Here is a 19,237-nt window from a genome sequence, read left to right as displayed (position 1 = left end):
AAAATCAAAAATACAAATTTTCAACATGAGTAGAAGTTTCAAATAAGAAAGATTTTTCAGTCAAGAGATATAAAAAAATACAAACAAACTGTTGGATTTTCAAGAAAAAAATAAATTTTTAATCATGAATATTAACTTTCTATCAATAAGAACGAATTTTCAACAAAAGACATGAATTTTGAACAAGACACTTAAATTTTCAACTAAATTAATGAATTAATTTCAAACAAGCAAAAAAAGAGAATTTTCAACAAAATAGTTCAATAAAGTCATATAAAACCACTTTCACAAATAAATAATAATTGGTAGTCAATTTTATATTTCAATTTAAAAAATTAATTAAGCACGCTCTCGAACAAATTCCCTGTCTTTGAAAAAAATGCCCTGATATTTCCAGGAATTTTCAATATTTCGAATCCTTTGATATCTTTTGAAATCCCTGAAAACTGTTTAAAACTCTTGAAAATGCCTGTGAATATTTCACAGTACCCTAAAATATTTTTAATCCTCTGATCATTTTGTCAATTGATCCTCAGGATCAATAAAATTAAAATTTTTTCAATTAAAAAAATTGATTGAATAAAGTAGAATTTAATAATATAAAAAAAATGCCAAAGAATTCCAAAGAATTAAGGATACGTTAAGAAGAATTCAGGGTGAATTCTAAAAAAGAATTTCAAATCTCTTTAAATCTTAAAGACTCTCAGAAATATAAATAAAGTTTTCATCCTTGAAATATTTCAAACACCTTAAAATCCCTTCAAATTACTGAAATTAATGAAAAATTCCTTGGAACCTTTTAAAATTCCCTAAAATACTTCAAAGAAAAAGTTCTTAAAAATACCTTAAAATCTTTAAAAATCCTTTCAAATTGACGAAATCTATTAAAAACGTTGCGGGATCTTTAAAAATATCTTGAAATATTTCCAAAGTAGCATAGGGACCAAATTTTGAAAATATGGTACTTTAGGGACCTTTAAGTTAATATAGGGTAAAATAGGGGATGATACCGGGACAGATCTGTGAGGCCTCTAATCAGAGTGGCCACTATTTTTGAAATTTTCGTCTCTCGGCTTTCTCTCGGTAAATATTTGCGATTTCTCCCGGTTCAGAAAAAAATTAAGTCTCTTTGCGAAACTCACAGTTTTTCATACATTTAATCAATTGCGAAAAACGATAAGCCTCAGCAAACCTTTTTGCAAGAAACCGGCTGACTTTGAATCATATAATGCTAGAAATAATAAATTTATTTGTATAATAATATGAAAATACATTCTTTTTATTACCCGCTAGCAGTAAATGCACGCGCGCAAATCGCGCGTTCACGTCTCTGGATTTTTATTTTCTAACATGAAAAATATACAAATTTAGACTTCTATTAAACCAATTTTTTAACATTAGGTTTGAACTATTTTTGAACAAATAATAAATAATTTTGAATTAAAAGTTCATGAAAAAAAAATATTGAACAATTGTGAACAATTTCATTAGAAAAAAGGAGATGCATTGCATAATTTTTAAGTTGAAGTGCTAACAATTAAATAATTTTATTTTGAATTGAAGAATTACGAAATTAAGCGATTTCAGATTAAAATTTCGAAAATAGGAGAATGACAAAACGTTAAAAATTGAATATTTGAAGATTCCAATTCTGGTAATTGAAAATTGAATTTGAATCATTTTTAATTAAAACCGATTAAGGGTTCAACAATTTAACATTGAAAACTAAATTATTGAATCTTTCAAAGTCGCAAAGCTTTTAATTATTTTAGAATTTTTAATTGTTGTTACATACCAAAATTATAATTTAACATCAAAGCTGATTAAGCTAATTTTTCTCAAATCAAAAAATTAATTTAATTAATTATTTCAAACAACAAAAAATTAAAATAAATAGTAATATTAAATGGGGAACATTAAAAATGAAAAAATGTTCACTCTGGAACATTGAAACTTAAGCGAATGCGAACTTCATTTAAAACAGAATTAAAATTTAATTATAAAAAATTATGATATTAAAACTTTTTTATACTCAAACCCATAAAAAATTAAATTATTTAAATTAAATTTAAATAGCTTAAAAAATTATCGTTCTTTAATCGCTAATTATACTTTCCAAAATTTAACCAATTCAATTTTGATTGCAAAATTAAAATCTATGAAAGAGAGAAATTAAAAATTCAGCGTTCAAAATGTAAATTCTGACATCTACAATTGTAACTATCTAAAGTTAGGGTAATTATTATTGATTTACTTGTGTATTAATTTCAGATAGCTTAATTTTTATCATTGTTTATTTTAAACTCCATTCTTAATTTCAAATTTCCTTTTAGAATTATTCATTCTTGAAACTTTCCAATCAAATATTTTTCAATTTGTAAATTATTTATTTGTTTAAATCTTCAACTAAAAATTCAACAATTTTAAGATATTAAATTGAAAATTAAAATGAAGAATACAAAACAGGACTGCTGTTACATGATTCCATTTTTTAAAATTGTAAAATTTTAAGCTTTTTAATTCGAAATTGCTTTGTATTTACATATAAAATTGTTAAATTCAAAAACATCAAGGCTTTTAATATGAAATTTTAAATTATTTAATATCAGAATGGTCCTGCAATTTTTTAATAATTATTTGAATTTGAAACTGCAGTATTGTGAAATTTAAAATTCAAAAATTCCAAAAATTAATCTAAAAAAATAATGCACGAATTTTTTCTCCAAAAGCTTGCAGTTCTTTTTGCTTTTCCCATTGAAACTTCCATTGCTTTCCATTTTAATTCTTACACTTTGTCTGATTTTGCCTTTTCCTAAAGTTTTCTTATGGAATTTCTAAATACAGAAATCGCTATAAAATACTAAATTATTAAGAGTTTGAAATAGATAATTAAAAAAGTTCCAGTAATTTTTTTCAAAATTCCATGACTTTTCCAGGCCACTCAATTCATTTTCCCCGTTCAAATTTCAAAACCTTGAAAGTTTATTATTGTTCGTCAACGGTTCGAGAACAAAATTTTCTCCTCATCAGGACAGCGAATTATTAAAAAAGTTCCATTCAACTTAAAAGATTTACAAAAATGGTATGTGATAATGATTCTGTTTAAATTGTTAATAATTAAAGTCAATTATCTTTACTGATTTAATGATAAAAAAATTCCAAAAATGGTATGTGATAATGATTCTATTTAAATTGTTAATAATTAAAGTCAATTATCTTTACTGATTTCATGGTAAAAAATTATTAACAATGAAAACAGAATTAATCTCAATAATTGGACTCATAAGGAAAAGAGATTGAGATAGAGAAACTAACATGTTCTTATCGCAAACAATTTTTCTAAATCTTTTGATTTTAATGGAACTTTTTTAATAATTGATTGACCTGACGAGCAGAATATTTTGTGCTCGAAACGTTAACAAAAAAAATACACGGTGTTCAACAATGAGATTTAAATCAAATTTTCGGGTACTGTAAATTTGATTGTTTCTATCGTTTCTTGGACATACTTCAACAAGATTTATATTAACTTTAAAATAATCGTTAGAGCACTTTTTTATAAATTAAAAAAAAAAAAAGATTTTTTCTCATAAATTTGTGAAATTATGATTTTTTTAACGTTTATTAATCCGTATATTCACTGTTTTTGATTAAATTTAATAATCTGATAATAAAAAACATCTAAAATAATAAAAATTTAATAAAATTAAGAAGTAAAAGATAAATACGATATAACCAGTGTGTGTACTAAATTCTGTCGTTATTCGTTGAAGTAAAATTAAGTTTGAACCGTCCTGTAACGCCGAAAATTTATGCGGTTTTTTTCCATAAAATATTTCATAAAAACAATACTCAGAGTAATTTGCTATTGTAGCAATTACATAGGATTTAATATTTATGTACATATATCAATTTTAAGGTTGTTCAATAAAAAATTTTGTTAAAATTAAATTTTTTTATCTATTCTAAACCTTAAAACATAAAAAAATGCACAAAATAAATTTTCAATCAAATAACATATTGTTTATAGTGCATACTTATCTTTAAAAAAATTGGCTTGTTAGTATATTTTGTCAGAAGAGTAAATATCTGTATTAATAAACGTTAAAAAATCATAATTTCACAAATTTATGGAAAAAATCGTTCTTTTTTAATTGATAAAAAAGTGCTCTAACGATTATTTTTAATTTGATATAAATCTTGTTCAAATATGTACAAGAACCGACAGAAACCGTACAATTTACTGTACCCGAAAATTTGATTTTAATCTCATTCTTGAACACCGTGAATAATGAAGGATCTTCAGCAACATCCAGATTCGTTTCTTTAGTCTGAAATATGTCAAATGAACATCATCTTTTTATTTTATAATTTATTATATTACTCAGATAAATAACATCGCTCAACTAACATCTTATTATTAAACAAACTTGAAAGTTTAATGATTCCAAACACTTTGAAAATTACATGCTTTCTAATTGGAAACTTTAAAAAATTACAGAACGCGCGCATTATAAAATAAGGAAAATCGCCCAGTTAAATATTTCTCTCCCCACTTCATCCCGATGCAAGTGTCTCCCGGTTCTCCCGGGTTGGTGGCCACCCTGCGCTAATATATATAAAACAGTGTACCTGTAACTGTCCCGTTCCCGATTTGGACTGTGTCCACGTGGCGAATTGTTTGTGTTTCTCCCAGCTAGACTGCAAGCCACAATATCCCGGTGAGCGATTGTATTCGCGGTGGTAACTGTGTTCGTTATCGTAGATACGCAGGTCGTAGTGGCAGCACTAAGTGGAGTATTGTTGGTAGTATTGTTAATATTGTTGTGATTCTGCACATTGTTTGTTATCGTTTGTTTTATATTTGTGCACGGGGAAGCCCTACTACTGCCTCTCTGCAACAAAGACAAACATCAGAGGATTATTAAGAGTCGTTTCAAACAGCAACAACAACAACAATCTGAGAGAAAGAGAGAGAAAAATGTTTGTAGATGAAAAAACTCTTTCTTACCACATCGGTTCGCGAAGAGGCAGAATGCGAGGGAGAGGGCACGGCGGGTGGAAGATAAGGACTGTGATTGAGAGCGGTGTAGGGTGTGTAGAGAGGCGGATAGGATGGCTGTGTTTGGGGATAGGCAGCCATTGGCAGAGGAGGAGGATAGCTTGTTGTGGTGGCTGCTCCGTTGGACGGTGCTGCTGGAGTTACACCCAAACTTGCAACGGCAGGACTAGTTGTGTGGCTTGAGGAGACATGTGGTACATTGGGCGTATGTAAAGCAGGTATCGTAGTGTGAGGCTGTTGAGACAAAGACGGAGGTGGTAGAGCAGGTGAGGCTGGTCGTTGCTGCGGAGCTATTGCACGAGGATTCGCTGCCAGCGGACTAGTAATCTAAACAAAAACAACAAAGCGAACGAAAATAAGAAAATATAGGATTAGTTTTTGATCAAAGATCGTCCATAAACTTATGTTAACACTTGGAGGGGAGGGGGGGGGGGGCTCACAAAACCTACGGTTGGTAACGGGACGGGGTCTCAGTTAAAATAACGTTTCGTAAAGTTTTTTAGGAAGTTTCCAGATGATGAATGTTCTAGGTAGAGAATTAATCGATTTGTTTAAAATTTTATGTTTTTAGTTAAAAATTTAACTTTTTGATTATAATTCTTGAATTTTATTCAAAATTCGTCTTTTTGGTAGTAAATTAATATTTTTGTTCAAAATTTTTTCTTTTTAGATGAAAATTCAAAATTTAATTTGAGAATTCTTGAATTCTGTCAAAAAATTTGTTTTTTTTTTAATAGAAAGTTAATAGTTTTTAAAAAAAATGCAACGTTTTGGTTGAAACTTCAACTTTTATGGTTGAGAACTCTTGAATTTTGTTAGAAATTCGTTTTTTTCCAATAGATAATTAATCTTTTTATTTCAAAATTCATCTTTCTTAGTTAAAACGTCAACTTTTTGATTGAGAAGTTTTGAATTTTATTAAAAATTCGTCTTTTTGATAGTAAATTAAGTTTTTTTTAAACTCGTTTTTTTCAACAGATAGTTAATATTTTTGTTTAAAAATGCACTTTCTTACTTAAAAATTCAACTTTCCTGTTGAGAATTCTTGAATTTTATTGAAATTATATTTTTCACATATTTTTTATTTCAAATTTAACAATTAGGTTTTAAAGTTGAACTACATTTTTAAAAATTTAACTTTTTGTTTGAGAATTCTCGAATTTTTTTGAAAATTCGACTTTTTGGTAGTAAATTAATATATTTGTTTAAACATTCATCTTATTCATTTGCTTGATCAACTTTTTATTTGAGAATTCTTGAATTTTGTTTAAAATTAGTTTTTTTGGTAGTAAATTAATCTTTATGTTTAAAAATCTAACAAGTAGATTCAACGTTAAACAAAATAAACAAAATTTAATTTTTTTAGTTAAAAATTCAACTTTTTGGTGAAGAAATCTTGATTTTTGTTAAAAGGTTTGTCTTTTTTTTTTGTAGTAAATAAATCTTTTCCTTAAAAAATGCATCTTTTTTAGTTGAAAATTCCACTTTTTGGTTGAGAATTCATGTTTTTGGTTAAAAATTTAACAATTAGGTTGTAAAATTTAATAATTTCTTAAAAATAATGTTTCTGGTTGACGAACCAGAAATTTTTTTGAAAATTCCTTTTTTTCGGCTGAAAAATTACTTTGGCCATTGAAAATTTACCTATTCCATTTTCGGTCGGAAATGGTTATTTTTTAAGTAAAAATTAAACTTTTTCTTAAAATTGAACTATTTGGCTAAAAAAAAAACGTTTTTTATTTTGTTGAAAATTAATCTAGTTTAGTTCAAAGTTCAACTTTTGGGTTGAGAGTTCTTGTATTTTTTGGAAATTCTTCTCTTTTGGTATAAAATAACTTTTTTAATCAAAATTTCACATTTTATATTTGATAATTCAACTGTTTTGTATCGAAAATTCATCATATTCTATCGAAACTTTAATAATTTAGTCAAAGAAAATCAACTATTTAGTAAAAAAAATCGTTTTTTTATTAAATTTAAAATAATTATTTTTTAACTAAAATTTTAAGTAATCCATTTTTGGGTAAAAATTTACCCTTAATTTCAACACTTACTCTGAAAAGTACTTTTTTATTTTAATTACTGATTTTTTACCGAAGTTTATAATTCACCACACGGTCACGTAGACAACATAGGCATGTTGGCAATTTGACTCGCTATAAACACAGAAAAAATCAGTATATAAGCGTAAAATCGGGTTTTACCTAAAGGCTATGTTAATTTCGAGGAGAGGAGAGGGCTCATAACCAAATAAACTCTTGTTAACAGGGTGAAGGGGCAGGGAGAGGGAGTCGAAAATCGCTAAAAGCTGATAACGTACTTTATGGATGATCCTTGAATTATGTTTTAATTAGTGTTGAGTTACATCAAGAGTGAAAATACTTACAGGTGATTGGGATATGTGAGGGGGTAAGGTAGGACTTGGAGGACTCGGTGCCGTTGGAACTGGTGCAGTAGCAGGCGCAGGCACAGGGGGAGGTATAGGAGCTGGAGCATCAGTCGCAGGATTAGAAATTTGTCCGCCAGTGTCCGGAGGTGAACCTCCAGCCCCATTTGCTGGCGGCGGGACATGCGGCGAAGAAGATGGCAATTCGTCTGAAACAATTGAATTAATATTGATTGTTTTGTCTTTCAGAGGGGCCCTATAATCTCTCTCCAAATATTTGTCTGCTTACATTTACGTGGAAGAGGCGGTGGAGTTGCAGATGCAAAGAGTACCGATTCACCATCAGAGCCCTTGTCGTCTTCTCCTTCGCTATCACACTGCAAACCGACAGATTACTTGTGAGTAAATCGAAAACATTCTTGGTACATACACATTTTAGGAATTGAGAAATACTTACGATATAGCCTTTGCCCGAACTGCAATGACTGCTCGCCTGTAAAGAAAAATGTGGAAATATTTGTCTATGTTCTAGCACAAAATAGGAACTTATCGAAGCCGAAATAATTAAAAGTAATTATAATCATTGTTAATTGTCTAGTGTACTCTTTTTATAAATGTTTCTTATCTTTAATAACTGAAGGTCTATATATTTATCGCTTCTTATCAACGGAAATAATAGCCGTAAAGGAAGAAACGTGTGCTACTTTTAATGGCGCACTGAAACTTGTTTTTAATATTTAGGAAGGATAACTTACATCGCTAAGATGGTCCCTGGAACTATCGGCATCCTGGCAATCTCTAGTTGCACCAGGGCCATGCAACTGTTCGGACGCTCTTCCGCTATCGTCACTTGTTCCTGCATCTAGGCCCTGAAAGTGATCACAATTTGATAATGTGATTTCTGTTCATTGATTTATATTAATTCAAATTGTATTCCATTATAATGATTGAGAAATACCTGGTTGAGCGTTGAGGGTGTCAGTATGGAATTGTGAGAATAATGGTTGTGCTTGTAGTGATTCTTGATGTGGTGCTCGTTATGCCGGTTGTTTTGAACGATATCCACCTTTGGTTTTTCATCCACTATCGTCAGCAGAGAATGAAGCTTCTTGACATTATTTTTACCAGCTAGTTTTATTGCACTCTGTAAGCAGAAAGACACAAATAATTAGCTCAGTAATTTAGGAGAGACATAAACTATCAAAATATGTAAACATCTATGGATGAATTATGTAAGCCAAAGTCCAATATCATTCTCTACATTAGAAAAAATTAATATCTTAATGTCTGTATTTTATTACAGCTTCATAAAGGAAATGTGATAGATTTTATCTATAACAATAAAGGAATAAAAAAACGTATTTTGGAGAAGAATGACACATTGTAGGAAGTTATCTATACTTATATCAATGCATATAACTTTTAAAATCAAACCTGAATACTTTGCAATGTTTAAAAACAGCGCTGTCTGTCAAAAAATGTTTCACATTTTTCAGTTAAATTTAGAGATTAGATCTGGGATAATTAAAAAAGTTAGAGGGCAGTTAACCTTTGGAAGAATAAAAACAACTTTTAACGGTATAACTCTTAGGTGGGTGACCTCATCCTATTACCAGCTGATTTGTTGGCCAGTTTTCGAAAGCTGGTATCCAGTTCACAAAACCTTTCCCCAAGGAGTTTTACTTTGAAGGTCAATTTTGCACACGTCAACAAAGAAGATCAAATGGACCAATCCGTGTTCTCTACAGGAGGCAACAGTAACAACAACAAAACACAGATGGAACGACTTTTAACGACTTGAGCAAGTTAGTAACTTTCGCGGGACGTTTGCAATGGCGGCACTAAAAAAATGTACGCGAATCGAACAAACTCACGACCGGTTCTGTTAGGTCTGCAGCAGTAGCAGCCTCGGAACTTGGAAGTTGAAGCGAGGTGGAGAAGAGAGTCCAAGGAATGAAGGAATGGCTTTCGCGCTGTTTCGATCAATCTGACCTCTGACAACATTCGTCATATGGGCTGGAACAGAAGACCGCTGGATACTCGACGCAACGACGACAGCCGGCAAGTCGCGCGCATAGCGCCGTCACGACGGACAGAAATAGACACCACAGATCGACAAAATTTCGAATATTTCGGCCTCCGGCAAACCGGTTGCTCGCCTTCGCGATATGGCGGTGCACGTTCACACAAGTGACGAAGAGGGAGATTCGCACTGTGGTAGCGTACGCGTTGCACCACGGGGGCACCAAAGTGGGGGTTGGTGGGGGCAGGAGATATTGAAGAGCAACCGCGTACGTACTGCTAAGCAAAAGGAGCATGGGGAGAAAAATGCGGATCAAGAGGGGAGAAACACAGGTACGTATACCGCAATACAACAAACAGTATGAACAAGATAAGCAAATTATTTATTTACAAACTCATATTGTTTTATGGAAAAACAATTTCTACTCTGCTGATTCCTCTCCTTTAGACAGATGCCTGAAAAACTATTTTCAAGAGAATGACCTGGATTGCCTTCTGCGCACCAGTATCCTTATCACAACAAACTAAGCTGCAAAAATATCTCGGTGATGAAAGTTCTTTGCGATAATTGTAGTAGGTCGAAGGTCTAGATTTAGCTTCCACATAAAATCCGTAAACAGGGAATGTTACCTCACTCAAACTGTTTTACTTTGTGGCTTATGTCGACTCAATACAAACTTATTTTTCTTCCTACCACAACTTTCTGCTCAGGTTCAAATATAGCGTTCTCATGATTGATTATCGCTGGGACACAATGTGGTTTGTGAAGAAGTTAAAACAAAAATCGTAATCCCTAGGAGTCAAATCGTAACAAGCAAAGTTTTACTTATTGAACTAAAGGAAATTTTTAAACTTTTATCAAGAGTGCGAAGACAAATCGTAATCGTCTTGCAAAAATTACAATGGCAGAAATGCTTGGGAATTGTTAGCCATACGTTAATGGTTGAAAAATTCTATCTAGAGTTAATTCAAAAATATTTTCAGTTCGATCAGGCCTAACTTTTGGCTGAACGAAATCTTCATTTGCGCGTTACCCAAGATTCAGAGCCACCTATAGAAATATACAAAAAACTCTAGATTTTTTAATATATACCCCCAAATTAAGTTAATATAAAAAATTGTTTTTCTAGTCGGACTATAATTTAAATGACTTGATTTGTAGAATTTACGTGAATTTATATTTCCTTCAATTTTACAAAAAAAAATTTACAAAAAAAATGTTATTGAGAACGTATCATTTGTTGCTACAGGGTTCTATATTGTATTAACACAGTCATTTCAGTATAGTTTGCATCATGAAAAATTTAATATAAAATATTCAACAACACAAGTCTATAATTTAGGAATACAATTTAGGATACTTTACGGATAAAATATTCTTGTTCTAGCTATAATATGTAATTATAATGCTATGCCTAAAATGACCATTCCGCATGATTCTAGCTGAGCTAGCAATACAATACGGTTGGAATAACCAGAATTATGCGTGTATCCCCTAATTATTTAATTCAGTGTATGAATACTTATTCTAATGACGTTTTTTATGGTTCAAGACAAATTATTTGAAACAAGTGGCAACCATTAATAGTTGCAGGGCGATTAAAACTGCTGCAATCAGACATGCATAAATTGTACAGTCAATTAATGCTAAAGCTACTGAAGTGGATCTAATGAAACAAAGTCAAGAACAGGAAGCTGAAACGTAATAAAGTTTAGTGAGACCTAAGCTAAATCGAAATCGTGATGAAATTATAATCCCTAAAAACTGAATCTTTAGCATTATTAGGCAAGGAATCGTTAAAAATGAAAAACTAGTTCCTAATTGACCATAAAGCGATTAAATGGCTTAACCCGAGACTTAGCCGATAGTAAGCAACCACTGAATTCTAGCGATTATGAGTTACTGAAAGAACCATAAATATTATTTCTATCTGTCCCGCAGCTCCATAAAAACCGTTCAACAATGCCCTAAAATTTGTAGACAAGTCTCAGATCAATAGATTCGTCCCACTTCTTCTCTCCCTCTTTAACTACAACCCTGGCGAAAACAGAGGATAGCGGAGAATCGCCAACACAGGAGCAGAGTGAGTAAGAAAGAGAGAAGAAGACATTGACCGAACGAACAGCCGCACGACAAGGCCTCCTCCACGCCAGGCCAGCAGCTGGGAGGAGAAACCGTCGGCAGTCGTTCTCTCTTCACTTGTGTATCTCCTTCTTTCTTTCTCTCATCCTACGTCGCCCTAATTCGACTTCCTCCTCCTTCTCCACTCAACTGACTACTCTGTACATCAGAGGAAAAGAAAAAAAAGCCAGTAGATTAAGTGAGGGCAAGAACACGATATATTGTCAGCATTCATTCCACCTGCGCACGTGTGTAAACTGAGCAACTCGTAGACCACAAAAACACTCTAGAATATAGCCTCATTTTTAATTATTCCAGTTGATTTTTAGTCAAATTCTACACCTTTTAGTGTCTAGACATGGATCTTTGAGACACCATTTGTTCAAGCATTTAAAAAACGTATGGTTGGTCCAAGGATTCCAATAAAGGTTTGCCAAAACAGCTGCTTATAATGTTCTTTTGCTAGTGCTAAAGCGTCCAGAGAGAACTTGAAATTTGATACAGAAACCATGGTTTACTTTAAATTATGACAGGAAGAATTAGGTTCCTAATAGAAAATACAGGATATAGTCTGATAGTAGAAGTACTGAAATACAAGACACAGTCTTTTGCAAAAAGTTTTGCTTTCAGATGAGATTCTACATCAACAGTTCACTCAACAAGATATTAGGTGGTATGCCTCTAAATGGACCAGACAAGGTTCCTTTGTATCGTTCCTTTTTTAGTTCTCATCTTTTTCTTCACGAAAGCTACGGAAACCGGTGTGTCGTCTCGCGGGATTTTCTTTCGAGCAGCTTGAGTCAGCCTTTGAAAGAATGGAAGAGCGATGTTTACGCGAAGAAGATTCCTGCATGCAATCGGAAGATAAAAGCAATCTCAGATTGTCGAGTACGAGCAATGGCGTAACGAGAAAATGCAATTGAGAAGAGACGATAATGGATGATGGAGGAGAGAAGCCTCAATGTATTCAAGTTTCATGGAGATATTTAGAGATGTTAGCTTAGGTCAGGGCCTCTCAACACCTTGAGAGAAATACATCTAGACTGGTTAAATATGTTCATTATCATGTGTGTGCGTGTGTGTGTTTGGTGTCTTTTGTGAAGACCAATTGTACCGAAATCTGAGAGCACGAAATCGGTAATCGAAACTGAATCATGAAGTGTTATATTTAAAAACACACAAGACAAAATTCTGACAAAGGAGAACCTTGAGTGCCGTTAAACAGTAAACAGGCAATATCCTTGTTTCCTATGGAGAGAGATAGAGTCTACACTCTACAGTCTACACCCCAACAATCCATTTAATTTGAAATCTTCTTAAGATGTAGCAAATCTCGGACTACGATGCGCTTTCCTTTATTCATCCCAATATTCTTTCTCATCCGAGATTTAAAGCCACGCTTCAGAAATTCATCTCGGGAAATCTTGAGTAATACATGAGGAAAAGGCTTTCGAAAACAGACGTCAAGAAAAGCTGAAGGGGAAAGGTCAAGCCCCGTTAGTCCTTCTGGTTACGCCACTGGTACGAAGTGGAAAAGAGAAAGAAAGGGTGAGAAAAAGAGACACCCTCGAGCGAGAGCCTTTCCTTCTTTCAGCCGATTCTGCCCCGACATTGCGGCTACTAAACTTGCACGTACAACGTTGCCAAGTCAACTCTCTCTACTTCTACTCTCTGTAGGTGTAGTGATGTAGTCTATACTCGCACTCGGCTGCTCATGCACGTTGAACGTTCATCGAGCTCTTCCAACTTCCAGTCACCCACCACTCTTCCTGCCAAGTGGGTACAAATGTATTGTGCGACTGGCAGATATGCATACGTCCCTCACGACAAATCACACATGATACTGGAGTGAACGCATATTATGTCAGCATAAACTGACTTCTCTCACGAGGTCGCTGTGCGCATGGTAGACAGGGTAATCGTGTTAAGAGCCTCTTCACGCGAGCTCCTCTTTTCGCCCACAAAGCAAATCTCAGCCGAAGTGTTAAATTTGTCTATATACATTTTCTTATAAAGTGACCAATTCTGTATATCAAACTTTGGTAGCTTTACACCCTTCCTTATGGTTAGTGAGTTTTCACTTCTGACTGCAAGAGTGATGATGACTTTGTTTCTTGCTCCTAATTGTGAAACTATTAGTTAATTCATGCAATTTGTAGTTTGAGAGACAAGGATGTTTCAAACTGCTGGGCTTAACTATATCTACCTCACGATTTAACTTCATCGCATTAACCAGCGCAGACGATTCTCTTTAATGCAATTAACTTCCGAGTTCATGATTGATCGAGGCTATATTCGCATTACTTATTCATACGACGACTGACCCAATGACCATTTTTGTGAACTCTATAGCCGCTGCGGATATCTGCAATTCACGAATTGCCTCTTTCTCTTTTTTTACATATACCATCGTTCGCAAAGGTGTAGCCGTAAAAAGGCAAAAGTAATAAAACTCGATTTAGGGTAGGGACAATATTCTCTTTTTTTTTCCAGTAAATGATATCGTGCCATCACTGTGCATCATTTTGGTGTCATAAAAGAGCAGACCAGTGCCGATAAGTAGTAAATGGAGGATTTATCGGAATATCCTGTAGACGAGAATGCGAACACAAAACATTGTATCGAAGTCTCGTAAAAGAAAACTGGGTCAGTCTTTCGAGCAAGTGTATATATCTCGCGCTTCTCTGCTCTCGTGTTATTCAACGTTTCAATATCAATTTCGAGAAACTCAACGGAGATTCAATATCTTGCTCTCGACTCGCGATCCTAATCCCAACTCCACTTTACCTGGCAATATAATCCAGTGGAAATTCAAGGCGAACTTCTTACGGAACTCCTCTGCCAAGTGCCAGACTCATTGGCACCTTTAGCTATCGCATTGAAGAGTTTTATATATCTGAGTCGAAAAGATTGGTAAAAGAAGGTTTAATCAATTCTTGAATTGTCAACAATGTCTAGAAGAGGCGATGTAATCAGGCAAATAGCGGACCACCAGCTGATGACGCACATGTTATTGACCTAGAATTTCTAAATCTTCGATTCCTAAAACTGAAATTTATCTCGCGTGCCTTATGGCACTTAATCGTTTAGAGAATCAACTTTGATATCGGGTGTCCCATCAGGTGTTGGAACGGTGAAACCAGTCGTAAAAAAGTGATTCAGCTATCTGCCGATAACGTTTGTTCGGCAATGTGTTGGCATGAAGATTAGACAGATTACAACATGTACGGAAGCGCGGGATTTGATCTCCTATAATGAAGCTCGCGACTACTAGAGGAAGATGGTCGGGGGAGAGGAAAGTGTAATGGTTCGGGGGAGAGACGTGAGAGGTAACTACATAATTCGTTTTATCGATCGAACAGTCCCCTGCTTTCAGGCAAGATATATGGCATCAGAAATTAATACAAATTTACGCTAATAGGCAACGACGCGTTCATCGTAATATTGGAAAAATGATCGTGTTTCAAGAACCACTTCTCATGATATTGCAACCACCTCGTTTTGAACGCGACAATAAGAGAAAAAAAACTTTGGAGGAGTTCTAGAAATGTTGTACTGGATGTTGTGGAATCTGTTGGAAACTTATTAGTAATTTTTCAGCAAGTATTATTCTTTGGGGTAATTATACCTGCAAACTATATAAAGAGTAGTTGTAAATTAAAATGGGAAGTGTAAATCTGCAAAGGCTTACAACCCAGGTCAACAAAATGTGATCTATGTATTTATGAAATGAGATGTGTTATTTCCGAATAGTTTTTTGTGTTGTAAGCTTATTTAATTTTAATTGCAAATTGCTCTTCAAGTACAGGAAACTGTTTTAACAAAAGGGGGCATATAACTTTTATGGGGGTTTTAACGATGAATTCAATAACAGCCTAACTTTTGGGAAAGTACAAACACTTCTCAAGATAATTGCAAAATAAAAAAACAGGGTTTTATATATAAAAGGATTGCTATCGGTCAGAAAAAAGATCATTTTAAGGGGTCATCCGTACAAATTATATTCCTTAAATAAACGTGGAAACTTAATGAAATCAGATTCACAGAAGAAAATGTTTTAATAAGTAAGTCTCATACACGCATAATCCTATAATATTTTTGATTGAGAATACATTTTGAAGATTGTATTATTTTTTTGAATATATATATATTTTTTTCGTTGTAAATTCGTCTTTTTGAGATGAAAATTGAACATTTTGGATGCATTTTTTTCTTTATTGACTAAACAATCTTTCTTGGTTGAAAATTCTTCTTTATTGGTTTACAAATTTCTGTTCTATCATTGAAATGTCAACATTTTTTGCCAAAAATGGAACTGTTTGATTGAAGACAAATCGGTTTCAGTTGAAAATTCTGCAATTTGCTTAAAAAGCATTCATTTTCTTTAAAAATTCGTCTTTTTGACATGAAAATTAATTATTTTGGATGAAATTTTGCTTCTTTGTTGATTTAAAAATATACCTTCTATCATAGAAATGCAATCTTTTTTGGCTAAAAGCGCAACTGTTTCATTGAAAATTAATCTCTTTTTGTTGAAAATTCAATTACTTGTTTGAAAATAACTGTATTTTGATGAAAATTTGTCGTTTTGACATGAAAATTAAACATTTTGGAAGAACATTTTTCTTTATTGACTGGGAAATATTTCTTGGTAGGAAATTCGTTTTTTTTTTGTTTTGTTTAAAAATGTATATTTGGCTGAAAATATATGTATTTTCTTCAAAATGCATATTTTTTGTTAGAAAGATATCTTATTTGATGAAATTTCTTTGTTTTTTCTCTAAATTCGTGGATTTTGTTGAAAATTTGTCTTTCTTGGTAGAAAATGGATCTTTTTTATTGAAAATTCCAGTAGTTGGTTTAAAATTCAACTATTTTTCTTACAAATTCGTTTCTTTTTTCAATTAATGTTTACAACTGAAAATTTAACTTCCATTTTTTTGGATTCAACCTCACATTATTTTACTAGAAAATTAACTTTTTGTCAAAAATGTATATTTTCCGGTTGAAAATTCAACATTTTGGATAGAATTTTGTTATTGATTAAAATTTTTGTTATTGAAAAATCATATTCGGTTCGAAAATTGATAAATATGCTTTTACTGAAGATTTAACTATTTTGGTGAATTTTTTTTCTCAATGTAATTATTTTACTTAAAATTATATTGGTAGCCTTAACTCACGCGTAATTTTATTATCTAACTAATAAATCATAATTTAGTTGTTGTTTTTTGTAAACGGCATTAAATTAAGTTTGACATGACTCTGCTACTTTGTAAGCATGCACGTGTTATTTCCATGTTTCCTTTTTTTTTGTTAGTTTGAATACTTAGTTTCTTTCTTGATATACGTTTGTTTTCTAAAAAAAATTCTTTATAAAAACGTTATGCAATTATGCTGATAAGTTGCTGCGATTCTTTTGAAATTTACATTTGAAATGAGCTCAGGAAGGTTTTTAAAAATATTCAGAATTTCGGAAAATTGTAATCTATAGTCTATAATACTCTATCTATAACGTGATTTGAAGTCTACGTTTGAGCCAAAGCGTCAAAACCTGACATTTAGACGAAAAAGAGAGCATGTACCTGAAGTTCGGAACGTTCAAAGGAATGGAACATTTCCTCCCAATTCTATATTATCCAGAAATATTGTTTCAACTACCATTTAAAATACGCATTATAATTTTCTATTGTTAATTTATTATTTCCAATATAAATGAATAGCAAGTTTGTTACTTTTTTTAGTTTAGAAATAAATACATAAGTAAAAATTTCGTTCATTTGAACGTTCAGGACTTTAAACACACAAAGGGAGCGCAGATTCGTACGAAAAAGGACTTCGGAAATGACATAGTCCATTTCACGAATATATATGTCACATTTTATTCACCATTGGCACTTAAATTTTAAATTTTCAATTGTTTGAACTGAAATTGAGCTGTTCTTTTCAGAGAAAAAAAGACAAATATTAAGTTGATTTAGTATGGAAAAAGAGGATTCTGAAAAATTTTAGAACAAAAAACAAAAACTTGTCATTCCATAATTTATATCATGAATACAAGGGATTTATGAATTTCGAATGGAAGCGAATCAACTTCCTTGTACTTTTATACTCTCATTCCTGAGAATGTGATGTAATCGTCCAATTTTTCAATCTCTGGTTTTTAACGGATCTTTACGTTTCGGCACTCACAGAATCCGAAAACCATAAAATTTCATCGGTGTCTGTCTGTCTGGATGTTGTAGCCACGCTAACTTTTGAAGGATTTGTCGAATCGAGTCCGCATTTGATACACTTCTGAAGGTCCCCAAAGTAAAGGCTAATCGTTAATCAGATATTTCCAACCAAAATTAAAAAATTGAGAGCATTTTCAAAATATTGATTTTTTTTGTTGAAATTTTTTAAATTGTTGTCAAGGTTTCTTATAGATGGGTAAAAGACTAGCAAATTATCCAAATAAAATGTTTAATTTTAATGAAAATTGGAAAAGTTATATCTATACTTTTCAAAAAATAGAAAAATTATAGTTTACATTCTCATCATTTATGATTGAGAAAGTATTAGAATTGTCGGAAATTTGATATCACACTTTTTCAACGGATCTCCACGTTTCAAGACCCCCTGAATCCGAAAATCAGGTTTTCACGATGGCGTCCGTCTGTCTGTCCGGCCGTCCGTCCGTCCGTAAACATGATAACTCTCGAAAAAATGAACGAATCAAATTCATCTTTGGCACACTTTTTTTAGGTCCTAATAGAAAGGACGAATTCGTGAACCAGCCATTTTTGATAAAAATTCAAAAAGTGAGTGCATTTTGAAAATTTTTGAGACCACTTTTTTCTGAATTTGAAAATTCTATGCACGGATATTTATAGTATTAAAAAGAACAAAAAATTTATCCTTATGACTTGTTTCGATAAAAAGAAAATTCTCAGAGTTACAGCGTTTTCAAAAATCGAAAATTCAAATTTTGATTGCACAAAAAATAATGGAAAATAAAAAATTCCATTTTGTGGACAAACTATGTAGGATACGAAAAAAAGATAAATTAACAAAAATGGTTATCCCAAAAAAGATCTACAACTTCGTTAAGAATCACTTCTTGATAGGACGCGTACTTTTTGCTTTATTCGTGAAAAGTAACGTTGAAAAAAAATAAAATAAAAAAAATGTGTGGAAAAACGACGAAAGTTACGAGAAAAAAAAAATCTAACAAAACCTGTTTACAAATGTTTGTCGGAAAACGAGCGCGCAGCGCGAGTGTCACAATGAAAATGTGTACCTCAAAGCCTTACAGAGCTTTGAGAAACTTGATCTTTGACTATACTTAATTAAGTAGACAATTCAGAATATGAAGACGCATATAAATAATGCCATCTAAAAGAGATCTTTTTGATCAAGTTTTTTTCAAGCATTCCAAATGCAAAGAATAAATATCCGAGCGCGAAGCGCGAGGTGTAATGATGTTCGAGCGCGAAGCGCGAGGTAACCTGTTATAGAGCGCGAAGCGTGCATATTCTAACAGTAGAGCGCGAGGCGCGACTATGGTTTTGACAAACTTCTTTAATGTCAAATTAAAAAAAAAATGCAGCTTTACTTTATGATTGTAGTTTATGAGGGATTTGAATTACAGTATTTGATATAA

The 19,237-nt window shown here is 32.4% G+C and overlaps 1 protein-coding gene across 4 annotated transcripts in view; it reads right to left on the bottom strand.

Moving 5' to 3' along the window:
• Positions 1-19,237, bottom strand: part of LOC117174496 (fibrosin-1-like protein) — a 43,604-nt gene that overhangs the window by 16,584 nt on the left and 7,783 nt on the right. For all 4 annotated transcript variants that reach the window (XM_033363659.1, XM_033363662.1, XM_033363661.1 and 1 more), the window contains exons 2-8: positions 8,407-8,592; positions 8,204-8,317; positions 7,906-7,941; positions 7,738-7,825; positions 7,449-7,657; positions 5,012-5,389; positions 4,633-4,895 (exon numbers count right to left, since the gene is read on the bottom strand). In XM_033363659.1, the coding sequence (XP_033219550.1) occupies positions 4,633-4,895; positions 5,012-5,389; positions 7,449-7,657; positions 7,738-7,825; positions 7,906-7,941; positions 8,204-8,317; positions 8,407-8,592 (1,274 nt within the window). The remainder of the gene's footprint in view (positions 1-4,632; positions 4,896-5,011; positions 5,390-7,448; positions 7,658-7,737; positions 7,826-7,905; positions 7,942-8,203; positions 8,318-8,406; positions 8,593-19,237) is intronic.

The sequence above is a fragment of the Belonocnema kinseyi genome, chromosome 6 (assembly GCF_010883055.1).
Source record: "Belonocnema kinseyi isolate 2016_QV_RU_SX_M_011 chromosome 6, B_treatae_v1, whole genome shotgun sequence".
Lineage (NCBI taxonomy): Eukaryota > Metazoa > Arthropoda > Insecta > Hymenoptera > Cynipidae > Belonocnema > Belonocnema kinseyi.
This window is presented reverse-complemented; position numbering and strand designations above follow the sequence as displayed.